Source organism: Pleurodeles waltl, chromosome 3_1, assembly GCF_031143425.1.
Source record: "Pleurodeles waltl isolate 20211129_DDA chromosome 3_1, aPleWal1.hap1.20221129, whole genome shotgun sequence".
Classification (NCBI taxonomy): domain Eukaryota; kingdom Metazoa; phylum Chordata; class Amphibia; order Caudata; family Salamandridae; genus Pleurodeles; species Pleurodeles waltl.
Genome location: NC_090440.1, coordinates 824,660,874 through 824,677,781, shown reverse-complemented (window position 1 = coordinate 824,677,781; position 16,908 = coordinate 824,660,874). Strand labels below are relative to the sequence as shown.

Below are 16,908 nucleotides of genomic sequence, written 5' to 3'. Positions count from 1 at the left end.
TGTCCACCCTGGGCTGACCTCTCTGCACCCCCACGATGATGCCTGCAGAGAGAATCCCGAAGACCAACATGACCGCGACTGCCCAGGACGAGGATATCCGACGCCTGGAGAAGCACTTGACCCGTAGCCCCCAGGCCTGTGAGTAACCGACCACCGGTGCAGCAACAACCAGCAGATGGCTCTCACCCTTGCCCATTCAGTGGCTGGTCTGAGAAGCCCCCTTGTGCCCTACCTTCAGCATCAGAGTGACCCCCGTGTCCCTCCATTGAAACCTATTGAACACCAGACGCCCTGTTTGCCCACTGCACCCGGGCACCCCTGTACCGCTGAGGGTGTGTGTTGTGTGCCTACTTGGGGCCCCCCCAGTGCTCTACCAAACCCCCCTGGTCTGCCCTCCAAGGACGCGGGTACTTACCTGCCAGCAGACCGGAACACCCCGTGTCTCCATAGGCACCCGTGTTATTTTGGTTCCTTTTTTACCTCTGCACCTGACCGGCCTGTGTTGCTGGTGCTGGGTGTTTGGCGTTGACTTGAACCCCCAACGGTGGGCTACCTATGCCCTGGAGACTGAACTTGTGAGTGCTTTACTTACCGTAATAACTAATCTGTACTTACCTCCCCCAAGAACTGTTGAAAATTGCAGTGTGTCCACTTTTAAAATAGCTTATTGCCATTTAATGAAAAACTGTGTACATTACTGTTTTGGTTCAAAGTTCTAAGTATTACTGTGCCAAGTACCTTACATTTCATGTACTTACCTGCAATCTGAATCTTGTGGTTCTAAAAATAAATTAACAAAAGGATATTTTTCTATATAAAAACCAATTGGCCTGGAGTTAAGTCATTGAGTGTGTGTTTTCACTTAATGTGTGTGTGTATACAACAAATTAACACTACACTCTGATAAGCCTAACTGCTCGACCACACTACCACAAATAGAGCATTAGTATTATCTATTATTGCCTCTGTTAAACCTCTTGGGGAACCCCTGGACTATGTGCACACCATATCTCTTTTTGATATAGTATGTACAGAGCCAGCTTCCTACAACCAGGCTGCATAGTTAAATGGTATCTCATGTGTTTCTATTATGTTTTAGTTTATCCTACTTCTTTCTCCTTCATGCTTCCAGCTCTGCCCAAATCAGAGAGCAGACCTCCTTTCTCAACCAAATCCATTTGCGGGTACTCCATTCTCGCATACATAGCTGAACACTTTTCAGGATTAGCCACGTGATTTTTCTGTAGAAGGGTAGGCCGGGGGACAGTTTGTTTAAGTGAGTTAGAGGACTCCAGGTTTAATTAGAGACTTTGTGAAACATTGCGTGTGCGCTTCCTGAACATTGTGGTTGTTGCTGGTTTGACGCATGGGTCTTTGTGCAAGTTTCCCCGATTGATAGTTTGCCGTGTGCATTGTAGGAATGTCGAGTTTAGCAAGGGTTAAGCAGCAAAGTATTACAAATTAACTACCCTGAAAGTTGATCATTAATCCAGTGGGAGAAACTATATTTCTGTAAGGAAAGAATTCCGAGCTGGCGTGCTGATAATACAGTCCAGGCGGCTGCTGTGAAATGGCGGTGCCAGGTAAGCGAGGCATCTTCCTATCCGCATTCGCTGTTTCCCGTCTGTGTAATCTCATCTCGCGCGTGGCATCTGTGAGCACCACCTGCGCACATTCCTTGCTTAAAACCCCACGGAAGTTAGGTGAAGCTGCCAAGTGGGATCTCTGCAGCCAGGCGTTCAATCCACCCATGTTTCGTCCAAATGCTGCTCTGTGAGACGTCATTTGTGTGAGCGGGCACAATAGCTGGTAACGGGTCCCCTATACGTACGCAGATACGTTTTAAGATGGCGGAACGGCAAGAGCCGCAGTTTTAAGCGCACGGAAGTCTAATAAGTCCTAGTTTTTAGTCTCTTCACAAACACTCCATATCGTTTTACTGGATACTTGTGGACACAGTCAAGAGTGACAGAAATATGTCACTGGTGCACATTTGAGTCCTTCCGCCAACTGTTACTCTTCGGGTCTCGGAGGACATGCGTGGTGTTGCAGAGTGGTTCACACGTTTTTTAAATGATTTCGGGAGCTCCTCATTGACAGACCCTTGTACAGATGGTAAGACAGTCCTACAGCGAAAACATTAACGTAATGTACATGACCAACAAATGCTGCAGAAAAAAATGCTGCAGAAAAAGCTCCGAGTCTGATTTATTGTTAAATGTTGTCACAAAATATGGTTGGGTGTATGTGTGCCAAGTGACCCCATGTCACGTGTCACACCTTCCGCTTGTATTGAGTTTTTAGCTCACATCTCTCTGTGTGCTTTGACTGGCAAACCCATGCTTTCATAGGAGGAAATGAAACTTCAGGCGTCTGTGCGGAAGGTGATGTAAGCGACATGCAGCCATCACTTTTGATAGTGCAGTGGATGAACCTTGACCTTTACAGTGCAATGGAAACACTGGGTTATAATAGTGAAGTTACAAAAACATGACTTTACGGTGCTTTTGAAAGGTTTATTATCAATCAATGTTCATTTTGTTGTCTTACTTGGGGCCCTTAAATGCACTTGCTGTCATAGAGCTTTTTGAGTCACATTGGGCCGATAGAAGTGCTACACGTAGAGCGGAATTATTAAAGCATAACATGCAAGCATACAAAAGGGGCCTAGATTACAACATGGGTGCAATCTTGTGTGAAAATTAAACAACCGTGGAGTACCAGTAGTTTGGCAATTGGTATTCAGTGGGTCTGAACCTGATTCAGAGTTGATAACCCTTAATTTGAATGAATTAATGAAAAAATGTTTTGAAACTTATAGTTGTATTGGTCTTATAGATACAAGTTTTTATTGGGTTACATTTTATTATAAGAATTATTTGTGTAACTCCTTTATAACATGACTATGTATAATGAACGTATTAGTCTAAGTAAACGTATTAATAATAATAATTTCTTAGGAACACACACTTTCGTTCAGCAGGCACCACACCAACTAGCCCTCCCGTCAGGCACAGAACGTTTTTGAAGCACTCCCTTCGCCCATAAGTCTGCAAAGATATTCCGTAGATCATTTGCAAGTCCGTGCCTAGGGAGGGTACTTTTCTCAGTGTGGTAGACGTATTGCTGTGGTAGAATTGTTGCTCTTTACCTATTCAACTTAACTATTCTTGGGCGAGCCGTGGAACCATCCTCATACTCTGAAACAGTGCTGGGTGGTGCAACATTCCTGTGCAGTCCCACCTCTGAAGGAATCAAGAAGCTGTACTCACATCTTTGATCGGTGGCAGACAGTGCTTTTAATGGTAATATAAAAGTGAAAGTACTCACCAATTAGAGCACCTTTTTGCTGCTAAGACATCCTGGTACTCTTCCATAATATATATTGCAGCAATGCTGAGAAGTGCAGGTACTCTTCATTTATAAAAGTGCTGGCACTCAGTACCGGGCAGTACCTGCCCATTTAAAGCACTGGACAGGTCACCTGAGGTAGCAAACTTTGACTTAAGTTTTAAATTGTATCTATGATGCTCAAGCTTTCATCACATGGCCTGTCAATGTAAATCTTCAAAGGGTGCAATAAAACACGCTCCTGCTCTACAAAACACTTAAATGAATAAATAATTAATGTCTATACATTACATAAAACACTCATCTTTTAGTTATTGCAATTATATTCTTATTGTACAATTTAAATCAACAACCTGATGCATTTCGTACTCACCTACTACTAGAGTAAGTTCCAGGGGCTCCTCTTATGATATGTGATTGTAAACATTGCACTTTTGGAATGTAAAAAAGTCAGTGCTAATCGGCCTTTGTCAGATTGAAATATAACTATTGTATCATAAAATGGCAACAGACGACAGCACTAAATGCTGACATGGAACAAAGGTTTTCCGCCATTTGCGTTATTTAAAAGTCGAAGCATAGAGCAGTGGTTCCCAACCTGTGGTCCGGGGACCCCTCGGGGTCCACGTACCCAGCTTTCAGTAATGACTCACTGGGGGGTCCTCAGATTCCAATAATGATTCAGTGGGGGTCCCCAGGTTCCAGTACTGATAAAGTGGGGGTCCACAGAAGTCAAAAGGTTGGGAACCACTTGCATAGAGGATGGCAAATCTCAAGCACTTTTGCCACATGCCCCCCCCCCCTCCCACCCCCTTTTCACCCACGATAGAGAAAAATAAGGAACTTTGTTATTCTTGGAAAAACATTGGTGAAACGTAGCTCATTTGTTACAAATACAAAAACTGTAACACATTTTTATTAGTGCTGACAGTATTCAGTACTGAAACAGACCTAAAACACTAGCATCATTACAGATACTATCAACTATCAAACGCTGTAACACTGGCAACAGTGCAGACAAAATGAAATATCAAAACTCAAATTCCTGGCATCAAATCAGACAACATAAAACTTCGAAACCTAGAGTACAGGCATCAATTGAAACTACATGCAGTATCAAAACCTAAAGCAAAGGCATCCATGCAAACAACATGGCTACTGAAAACTAAAATACCAGCATTAGTGAAGTCAAGATGCCATATCAAAACCTAAAATGCTGGCATTAATGCAAATATTATGCAGTATCAAAAACCTAAAATACCTGCATTAGTAGAGACAGCACGTGTTATTGAAACTTAAAACACAGGCATCAATTTAGACAACATGCAGTATTGAAATCTAAAACACTGGCATCAATGCAAACAACATGCGTTATAGAAACTTAAAACACCGCCATTACTGGAGACAGCAGGCGGTATTGAAACCTAAAACACTGGCATTAATGCAGACTCGTGCAGTATTGAAACCTAAAACACTGGCATTAATGCAGACTCGTGCAGTATTGAAACCTAAAACACTGGCATCAATGCAGACAATATGCAACATTGAATCCTAAAATTCCTTCATCAATGCAGACAACATACAATATTGAAACCTGAAACACCGACCTCAATACAGATCAAATGCAATATCGAAACGTAATGCACCGGTATCATTGCAAATAACAATCATTACCAACACCGAAAACATTGACATCAATGTAGACAATACGCAGTATTGATACCTAAAATACCAGCATCAATGCAGACAAAATGCAGCATTAAATCTTGAAACACCTTCATCAATGTGGACAACATATTGAAACCTGAAACACCGACCTCAATTCAGATTAAATGTAATATGGAAACGTAACACAGTGGAATCAATGCAAATAACAACCATTACCGACACTCAAAACATTGACATCAATGTGGATAGTACACAATATCAAAACCTAAAATATCAGCATCGTCACAGACAATGTGACTATTAATTCCGGGGTTATCCTCCTGCAAAAAGGAAGCACACCAATAGTTCACATCTGTGAATTAAAACTTACCTTAAAAAAAGAATTAACGCCACAGCTGTCAATTTGCTAACAGACTGGGCTGTTTTGTTTTTGCTGAAGACTAGAAATCTGGTCAAAATAACACATTTAAGTTTCTACGTTACTTTTTCGAAATATGTCTCTGTTGTGTTGTGAATCAGGTCATCTGCTAAATTTACAGTGTAATATTTCTTCACTCTCTGTTGGTTGTGAACCCTTATTCGTCAGAGATTCATGAATAATAAGCATAGAGTAAAACAACATATTCTCTAATCTCCAACCCTTCAGAGTCATCTCCACCAAGAAGTACAATATCCAGGCCACAGAAGAGATACATGTCTAGGATGGAGGTCAATGGATGCATAGGTGGAGCATGGCTTGTAGGATTACTTGTAAAACAAACCAGGGATAGAGAGTCTTATTAAAGATTGTCCTAACTGTGCCATTGAGCACTATTATAGACATATTTCTTTTAGAAATTGATGTTCCTTCTGTTTAACCAGACCACTAAGTGCATTACCTTTACAGTGGAATAAATGCAGCAGCCTCAATCAGTGCCATGAGTTAGATTTGTTTTCAAATGATAGAAACCACCCTGGAGGGCAAGAGGCAATCCGTGGATTCAAACATATTGTTAGGATTGTCCAAGAGCTGGATACTTTAGCTGTGCTGGGATTAATGAGCTGAGTCCATGAGCTGAGTCCATGGTCTGAGTCCATGAGCTGGCTACATGAGGTAAGTCTGTGAGATGAGTTCATAAGCTAGGTCCATGAGCGGAGCCCTTCAGCAGTGCAGATGAGCCGGATCTGTAAGCAAGGGCTTGACTCTGGCTTCTGAATGCATCTTGTAGCCCAAATTTTGGCAAACTGTTTTTTTGGCAATGTTGTGAACCCACTACTTTTCATTGCAACCTTAATAAATTGGATTTGGACTTATAGTTAACTCTCCTGGTGGACCACAATATAGTCCTTTGGTTTCTTCACATGGGCCCAACCCATGGTTTTTACAAACACTGCTCCGTTTCTTCTTTGGTTTACGTGCAACATATAAATGCCCCTTAGCCTGTTACCATTCAGTTGTCATTTAGAAACTATGTTGATAAACCTACAGTTTATAGTTATTTACCTGTTAAATCTCGGGGGGAACTGGAGGAATAACCTTTCATAGCCAATAGTACCCCAGGCGTCTACTGACCAAACTGAGGTTTGAACAAGTTCTACCTGCAACTCATTGTAACAAAAGGCAATGGGAGCCTGAATGGAATTTGGTCGTATAGTTTTGGCAAGGAGACCTTCAAGGCCTGCCAGGTGGAGTGCTACCTAGGAGGGATATCTGGGTCCAGGGAAATCGCCAGGATTCCCTTCTCCCACTGACCGTGTGTGGCAGTGCAGAGTAATCCCAGGATTACTTATGTCACAGTGCGCAAGCACTGCCAACAAAACTGGAAACCAAGGTCCTGGGATTGACTTAGGTCACTGCCAGAAAGCTGGAAACAGCCCAGCCCTTATACACAATTGGCCTTCAGATGATGCTTGGTGTTAGATCATTTTTTAATGTGGTACCCCTTAACTGATACTCATTTGTGATCTACAGATCCACCAACATACCAACGTGCTGTGGGGTCTCTGTTCACCTGTGAATATATTTCCTTTATTTCATAACCATTTATTTGATTTTTCTGCTTCTACTTCAATAAATACATGCATGCCAAAGAAAATGATTGTGCATTTCGGGTGCAAAATAAATGGGTGGTCGTGGAAATGAATATGGTGAACTGCAACATGGAAACAAAATGTGTTTGAAATGTATCCCTATTAAAGCCAGATACTCTTTTTGCCTTTTTCAGATAAAAACTGAACCGTTACAACATATGTTTTAGGCATATAAACTATTCTGGTGATATTTAAATGTTCCTTCTTAGGCTGCTGAGCTTTAACTATTTGATAAGGTGCTACTGCTAAATCATAAAGTTAGTAGTATGGGGTGGTAGATTTACTCAATGCGGCATTTAATGACAGCGTACATGTCAGGTACCACCAGCATGCATCAAGTTATCACTTGGTAACCTGAAAGGAGGTAGCATATTTTTTTAATAAGTTTAAGCTACCAGTCTTGGTTGGATTTGTAAATTTCCTCTTTGAGCGCTGCTATGGGTAGAACTAAATGGTACACTTAAAAAGTCCTGGAACATATGGCTATCAATTTAGACTGGAATTTGAATTCACTGTTGTCTCTCAGGTACACAACGATTATATCAAGCAGTTCAATCAAATCTTTAAAATTGATAAACTATTGGAAATGGCAATTTAGTGGAAACCTTGAATAGTGGGTTCTTAACCAACTTCTTTTGTAGAACTATCTCGATGTAAATAAGTCTAGCCTCACAGTTCTTCAAGCATGACTATGGTAAACATTATGGGTTGTTGTACCATATGGAAACTATGATGACTTCCCCAGTTTCTAGAGGCCATGTCAAAAGAAAATGCCATATTGTTAAGTCCAGAACACATGTAGGGTATAATTTAAGACAACATTTTTCTGTCCTACTATGCCATATATTGTTGACCTCTAGTTTTTCAGCAGTCGCTATCATGGGGCCAGTGTAATTGACCTTAAAGGCAGTGGTCAGACCAAGGAATGAATGGGAACGTGGAAATTAGGTTTTGACTTAAACACACCACAGTAGATCTCAGGAGAGGCTTCATTTTGCGATTGACTTTTGGCTTACATTTACCAAACTGTGTTTTGTAGCGCAATTAGCAGTAGCCATTCATTAGCCATCATGACTGTTATATATTGCTGGCAGTGGATAAACTGTGGCAATCTGACGGAATCTTGTCGGGATCTTTTCAACATATATTTAATTCCTCCTCCTTTTTAATAATATTATCTCATTTTATTCTGGATGTATTGGCATGTCCCATGTAAGCTGTCTGCTGTATAGGATGACCAGTACACAGTGGAGGGAGTTGATTTATGCCAAGGGTAAAGGCGCCCCAGATGAAGGAAACGTGTGCTTGTTGTACACTGCTTTTTAGGAGAGGAGCCACTCTTTCATAAGAGAGGAAATAGGCCTCCTTTGTGTGAAATGACTTGAATCCGGAGAATGGTGCATTCTTGCCTGGATTCCCTTTATTATGCCGGGGCTTGGATCTGATACAAAAAGTCCAACAACACAATAAAAACACTGGGGTATTGATCGAGCTGAACAATGTCGACAATCATACGAGGAGAGGAAGAGACTTGCTGGTATTGCTATCTCACGGGGGAGGGAGAGTTTGGGGGCATCTTCGCCGGTGCAGTAACAATGTCCATCTAATCCTTCCTCCCTTCCACACAACCCAAAATAAACGAGAACACTAGCACAATTTGCTCCATTCTTACTATTCTCAAGTATCCTGCTTCCCTAGCAACGAGGGCGATTGGATTGGCGCAACATACAGTCGATTCAGATTGCGTTCAGTTCATGAGTTGCATTTCATAGCAGGTGATTAGTGTAAGATAACTTGTTAGCTGCCAGCATTAAGGGGCAGCTGGCTGGTAATGTGTTGTGTACATCATTAAGTGCATTGTTTAGTTTTAAAATCGTTATATTTTACCATTGTGTGGGTTATACTGTTGCATCGAGGGCTGATAAACAGGGCTAGTTCGACTATTCTTAGCTACTATGACCAACTTTCACCATCACGTGAAGACATCATAGCCTACTTGAAAATAGAAGGGGATATTGATGCAAGATATGGCTTTTGTGTCGACCAATTTGGGAACAATTGTATCACTTTTTGCCTGTCGTTCCATTCAGCTTCTCCACATTTTATTCCCAAATGTATGCCTCCGAGAAACATCTATCTATCTATCTATCTATCTATCTATCTATCTATCTATCTATCTATCTATCTATCTATCTATCTATCTATCTTTCTGTCTGTCTGTCTATCTGTCTGTATGTCGACAGGGCGAAAAGAGAAGGGTAAAGTTTCTTTACCACTTTGGATATCAGAAGGACCCTGCAGCAAGCGTGTCTGTGTGCGTAAAAGGTTGTTAATGTCAGCTACAGGGCTTTAAGTGGGCCGGGTCCTGCTGGTGCTCAGCAACGGCAGTTCTTAAAACAGGTACTGAGGCAGCTCCCTATTGAGCTCTCAATTTTTGCCATCACCCTGATGGTGGAAAGTACAGTTCTTCACTGCCCCTGATGTAACTTTAAAGAGACTCGTTGTAGTTCTTTCACAGACTCATTTCAGAAATGAAGTATTTTTAATATTTTACGCAACAAAGCCATTGTTGTTGCTTATATGGAACTAACAACCATTGACAAAGCCAATAGACCTGGCTAGTTGTAGGTGTAATGTTGCTTGTTGTGGTATGAATCTGGATGTAATGACAGAAATAGGCAGCAAAATACCAGTCAGGTGGCACATTACGCCAAACACAGATTTTTGGCTTATGCGATTTTAAGCCATGCCCCTAATTACATCAACCACGCCCCTTTGAGAGACCCCCCCAGTTTTTTCATCCCACTTAAAGCGCTGGTCTGTCATGTACCCAAAGAGTCACTGCCCATGTCATCATTTCTTCAAATAACTTAAAGAGATGGCGAGTGTGGTGTTGACCATCTCAGTACAAAGCATGCTGGCCTTATAAAAAAACAAATTAAACAATGCTTCGCTTGCAACGCTGTGGCCTAACGCATCGTGGTGCACTGCAGCAATGCTATTCAATGGGGACCAGTAACAGGTTCACCAGATGCACTGGGTGATTACTCACTGCTCTTTTTTGCCCCTTCACTTACGCCTTCTCACGTCTATGCCCAGAGGCGTGTGTTCACATGCATAAAGTTATTGACACCTTTTACACTTTGTCTCTGACACAACTGTACTTAAAGGAACACCTACCCGTTTCATTAAATCACGGCTTTTTCTTGGCAGTGGCGTCAGCTGTGAATAAAATTAGAGCACTGTGAAGAGAATATTTTTAAATAATTGAGTGATTGTACTTCAGGTTGACAGCGCCAGTGCAGCTCCGCATTGTGGATGATTCTGAGGAGCAATCTGTTGCTTGTGTTGACGGAAGATGCTATTTTTTCATTACTACTGGTAGAATGCACATGTGCCATATGGAAGATATCTTGGTGTTAAACACTTCAGTCCTTAGCTTAGGTTTAACTGAGCACGCTGCTACTGAGCAGAGAGCTACATTTTCAGCTTGTACTAAAAGCCAAGTGAAGCTCAGGTGATTCTAAAGTGGTGGAGTCAGCACATGTGTGGCTCTGCCACCATGACCCCATGCCTGAGCCTACGCTTGTTACCTATGTTCATTAAAGGCAGCTGCCTTTTCCAAGAAATCCTTATCCATGGATTACAAAGGACATACCAGCTGACTGGTTGGGTGGGGTTTCCTTCTGTTGCATAGGGTTTACAGAGTGATTACACATTTTGAGCCGTCCTGGACAGGACAGGCTAAATAATGCTCTTTGTGGCAGTGGCGTTACGTTAAATGATGGGGTCCCCTAGCAGAATGTGTGAGGGGCCCCTGAGGCACTCATATCTTAGAAATATTCCTTGGGCTGGCGTTGGAAGGGGGCAGCCTGAATCGTAGGGTCTGCAGGGATTTGCCTTACGCCTCTGCCTCGTGGTCAGTTCTTCTGCTCGATATCTCTTTTGTACCACTGCACCAGTGAGTGTACCAGTGGAGTGTCTGATGGAAGGGTCTCAGGTCACTGAAGGAGGGCTTTGTTGACTCCCTGAAGCATCTACTCTGGGGCCGGGTCCTCCTTGTGTTGATCTTACAGGGTATAACCCACCCTAAACTCCCTTACTCTGTGTGTGTGTGCATTGAAAAGTTCTGTGCAGTGGCAATACTCTTTTCACTTTCCACAACCATTACTCTGCACTTTCATGAGGCATTTGCACTCTCCCGGGTGACAGGTGGTAGAAATGGAGACTAAAAATAGACTGAAGTTACCTTCAGAATGTTATAGTACTGCTACCTTAATATTAATTTATTGCCTACACTGGACACGACTGCTGTGTTTATTGTTTCGAACGTTTGTGTGTGGAAGTTATGACCTGCATATCACTGTAAACGTTTCTATTTATATCATGATAATAGGATAATGTTGTGCCCTTGTGTTTATGACAGGACCAGCCATACATAATAGAAGGCCATATTAAAAGGTCACGGCAAAATGTAAAAATTATACCCAGGACAAAATACGTGTGCTTTTTTATTCCCCTAGGAGATAGTTTCCTCAGAAGTGTAGGTCTTGGAAAATCAATATGATTGTACAACTCATTTGGTCTGCAATGAGGCCAAATAGTAATGGCGTTCTCCATAGCTCAGCTAAATATCATTACCCTTTTTCTCATCTCCAGTGTCCAACGGTCTATCTTGTTCATTTTTACCACATCACTAGTCTTGTGCAACTGGATTTTAGCCAGTGTCAACACTTTGCAGATGTATCACTTTGCTTAAAGGCAGTACTTTAAATGGACAAGTACCATCAGGTACCCCGTTCCTGTACTTCTGTAGTTTTGAAAGGGCAGTACCAGCACGTCCCAGCAGCAAACAGGTGCTTTGGAATGAGTTTACCTGCAATTCTATATTTCCATTTTGATGCTTTGTTTAACCGATGATTAATTTGACTGTCTATTTAAAAAACAAAAAACAGTAGATCAGCAGTGAGTCTTAAATTCTGGACGTCCATGCTAAAAGCAATCATTAATGAGTTAAAACTAACTGTCAATTATTTATGAAATGTTTATTTAGACTGCCTCAAGGTTATTTTAATTTTGAAAATGCACATCCCTTCACTCAATTTTCCAAATGTTAGACGTTTAAGTACAGTTGATATTTTAAGTGGCTTTTTTATTCGGAGAAAAAATACAATTTAATACAATGAAGGGAAAGGCTATGGTAACTTCAGAGAAACACCATTATTTATCTCTGCTTCTCAGCATTGTTTAGCTTACCACAGAATATTACCATTCACATGCCAATAAAAAGATTCCGATCTAAGGCAGTCTGAGAAAAAAATACTTTTGGCAGCTGGTGTGTATACAGTATCTCATGGCCTTGCCTTTAGTGTCCAGGCACACGCCAAGCCTCCTTCTGGCTGTTTTTTCAGATGACAAACACTGTTGGGGTGCCCACCTTGGAATCTGATAAAAGCATACACATGACTCTCTTTAAATCTATGAAAACATTCACTTTCAAACGTACATAAGAGAGTCTCGTTCACTTCATGTATGTTACATGATAAGTTAATGGAATGGGAACATTTAGGTTGTTGATGACACTACTTACAAATTCTGATATGTCCAGAAAATCATACATGCTGTAGCCCATAAAAAATCACCCAACGCTAGGTCGGGTTGGATCAGCGTTCTTAATATCAAACTTAAGTTGTAAGAAAGTATTTTAAATACACAGAACCCCTCCACACATTCGCTCCATGCGGTGCACTGGTCTTGTGGAGGATCTTGCGAAGGTATCTGCACACTCCCTGGTGACAGGTTTAGAAATGGAGGCTTAAAATAGACTAAAGTTGCCATCAGAATGTTATAGTACTGCGTATCCTAATAATACTGAAAGGCTTTATTGCCTACACTGGACACTACTGCTGTGTTTATTGCTTCGAACATTTAAGTATGGAAGATTTGACCTGCATATCACTGTAAACTTTTTTATTTATCAAATGACAATAGGATAATGCTGTGTCCATGCTGTGTCCTTGTTTTTATGACAGGACCACGCCATACAAATTAAAAGGCCATGGCAAAATGTGAAAATTATACCCATGACAGAATATGTGTACTTTTTTATTCCCCTAGGAGATCATTTCCTCAGAATTGTAGATCTTGGAAAATCAATATGATTTTACAACTCATTTGGTCTGCAATGAGGCCAAATATTAATGGGAGTTCTCTATAGTTCAGTTAAATATCATTACCCTTTTTCTTATCTCCAGTGTCCAATGGACTGTCTTGTTCATCTTTGCCACATCACCAGCCTGCTCCATTGTCTCTCTAGTGCCATTACTTCACTATTCCACAACTTGCTAAATATGGAGTCTGGGCTGTTATAGCATTGAAAACTGAGAAAACCTTATAAAGCTCAAATGGACGAAACATTAGTCACCTGGCTAAATGTTTAACTGTTTCAGTATTTGGGCAACCACTCCAAGACGGGTGCTACTACATCTGGTCTTCTCCCTCACAGATTCCCCAGAGTTGTTGTTTTCACAGCTACATAAGAGTGAAAGGTGTGCACAGACTAAGTGGCCAGAAGCATTTCCTTTAAATACATAGCCTCTGGTTAATAATCTTAATTTTCCATTGCATGGCCTCCCAGTAGAGAGGCCATGCAACGATTCTTTTCTTTGCCTCTCACTTTTCATTTGTGATATTTTACATTTTTTCCACCCCCTTACATCGACAGTGCTAATGAGGGCCTTGATGTCACTTTCCAGATATGCACGGTTTTCAGACTCGAATTATGTGCCTATTTGTGCAGACAAAAAAGAAACATTATTGGTAAAAATATGGGGCAAATTGTTTTTTTAAATATAAAAATGGCTTGAAATATGATTCCCTTATCAATACTGGAAGGATGTTACTCTATATCATATTTAATATTTAGGTAAGTAACCCGTTCATGACATTTGGTTTTATAACAGTCGAGCTGGCTTAGATAATACCTTTGCTTGAATTCACCATCACCACGAGTATGATCTAGCATTTCCGTGTCCTGAGCTAGCCCTGTGTTATATAGCCGACTCATGCTAGCTGCCTATCTACTGCAGGCATCTGTGCTCAGAAGTGAAAGAGCAGCTTGGCCACGATGCCTTGGAATTGTTCAGTCAAGTGCAGAAAAAACAGCAACTGCTCGCGTGCCACAGGGTCATGTGTAAAATGGAGAGGACCATCCACCTACTGTAGACTCCAGCTACAATTTTTTGGAAGGTTACGTGGGGACCACGAACTGTTCAGAGGCCAAAATGAGTTTTTCTACTAAATAGTGCGGCTAAGATATGTCCCTTGACCTCTGCTATCACATGTCTAATGTGGTGAGGCAACTGAGAAAACATGGAGGATCAGATTGTGCCACCTCAGATTTAATCAGTATTAGTCCAAAGTCAGCACCTTACGTTGATTCACCATGGTAGAGTATAGAGGAAATGTATCATTTAATTTACTCACTTCTACATGCTAAAGTTAACTATTGTTTATTCTAATTTTAGACTACAGCATATTGATGTACCTTAAAGAAGAAAAGCGTGTTTACTGCTGTTTAACACCTCTGAGCTAAAAGCAAAAACGTATTTTTAATACAGTGCTTAATGCCTCAGTTTTTTATATTTCTAAGTGCTGTCGATGACTGGTGATACTATTACTCCATTTATTTGTAACCAGTCGGTTGACTGAAGAACAATGAAAAGCACAGTTGACCTTGCCAGGACATAACATGAAGATCACACCAGTTGTCAGTAGTGGATGTTGGGCATATAAACATCTGCGCATGCCAGGCCTCCTCTTCTTACAAACGACCGCTTGTCGTGCCTCTGCCTTTTACCTCCACTGCCTACGTGACTCTCGTTGGTCTGACATCGTGGGGGTAATGGATAGCTTGCATCCCTTACTTTGACATAGAAGTAGGACATGAAGGGGAAAACTCACAGACACAGTTGCAAGACTAACATTTTATTTTATGGCCTTAACTAGCGCTGCTTTTCTGACGTGTTGGTATGTATCCGTGCTACCACACGCCAATCCCTATTATTCGTTCATGGGCTTGCCTTTCAAAAATCCTTTGTTTGTTTTTGTGGGTAGTTGCTTTACATTTGTCCCTCCTTGGGGCAGTTTTGTTACCACCTTTGCCATCGACCCTATTTCCTTGATAATTGCACTTTTGCCGATAACTTTGACTGCAAGCGAACTTCGTTTTTCTTTTGTGTCTCTCCTTCGCACTCACACTCATGGAAGCAGTGGTGCTTTGAATCAGCTTGCTTATGTCAACTGTTTTACTTTTTTTTCAGTTTCTGTGGCAAGAAAAGTCCAGTTAGAAATTTACAACGCTAATAGCTCTAACTCGAACAAACGCGAGACCCATTGCATTGCAAATGCTTGTTAGATTTAGCTTGAACTGTTTATGGACGAACACAGCAGTCTAAATGAATATTGTCATTTATGCACTTAATTCAAATAATAGTTAATTACTTTGATATATCAACATTTTGGCTCATTTATTTTACTGTAAACTAAAAGAAACATAATTATAGACTAAAAATATGCTGTATTGTTTTAACATTTTAATGGCATTTTGTGACCTCTCTCTGTTCCTTCTTTGCATTTTTAGTAACTGGGTCAACGTAATCAATGTATTCTGACAATATATGAAGCTCCTTTCCGAATTGAAATAAGAGCACTTTCCAGTTATTCCATCTGTAATCTTATCTCCTCACTAGTATCGTGATCAAAATGTGTTTGCATTATCTTTGCATAAAATTATAATCTTGACAGATGCCAGAATGGCTGTACTCAAAACTGGAACTTTCATTCATCCACAGATAAGATACAACACAGGCAACAACACTGCAATCTTCCCTACACTACTTCACCAATGCGTCTCCACCCAGACAAGGAGGGATCACATCAATGAGGTAAGAGGGTGAAACACTCCATAACCAAAGCATGTTTGAAACCGCTGGCAAGTAATTTCAGTGATGTGGTTGGACCAGGCCCTGCAGAGTTGGTGAAGGGTGGGGCACAGTTAGAGAAACCATCATTGAGCTTGAAGTGTGTGTAGACATCTTCCATTAAAACTGCGCTTCAGCGCGTTATTTTTAAGGCCACTCCTCCAAAAAATGCCACAGCTGAGATATCTTTGTTTTCTCGGATTCTTGCACACCATACATGCATTTATTATGCGTTTTTAATGGCCTCACATGCTCATTCAGTGAAAAGGTGAGGAGGGGGGAGGAAAGGACACTGAGGGATGGGAGAAGGAGAGTGAAGGGTAGGAATGGAAAAGCGAGAGAATGGAAGAGGGTAAGGAGACCAAGGTGCTGAGACCACAAGATTTTATCATGGCTGGCTGGTGATTTTCAGTTTCAGAATGACATGAGGATTACATGAGTTTCAGTTGTTGTGTGACCAGCCCATAGTTTGTTCATCTCTGACAGAGAGAGGGTGGGGTGAGGGAGTTCCGGTGTATTGAGACCTCTAGGGCAAACCTGTTGCTTTCAGGGCTTTGATTGCATTGCCTACGAGCAGGAATGAGAATGGTGTTGACAAAATGTAGTTTTATGCCTCGAATAAGGGTCGTACTGGGACGAAAAATAGGTGTGGGCTCTTATAAAAGTGGTTTATACCCGCAGATCATGACCTTGGGCAATACAATGATTGCACCCATGATATTTTCAGTATTTACCTGTGCTAAATTAAACTTTTTTTAAAGTGTAGGTTCAGTGGCATTGGTGGAGACTAGAAACACTTTTTACCCACTGGAGTGGACCCAAAAAGTCTCATGATTCT

At 41.3% G+C, this 16,908-nt stretch overlaps 1 protein-coding gene across 15 annotated transcripts in view; it reads left to right on the top strand.

The window, feature by feature from the left end:
• Window positions 1-16,908, top strand: part of SOX6 (SRY-box transcription factor 6) — a 777,007-nt gene that overhangs the window by 227,547 nt on the left and 532,552 nt on the right. For all 15 annotated transcript variants that reach the window (XM_069223720.1, XM_069223708.1, XM_069223713.1 and 12 more), the window contains exon 3: window positions 15,942-16,034. In XM_069223720.1, the coding sequence (XP_069079821.1) occupies window positions 16,030-16,034 (5 nt within the window). In that variant the 5' untranslated portion in view covers window positions 15,942-16,029. The remainder of the gene's footprint in view (window positions 1-15,941; window positions 16,035-16,908) is intronic.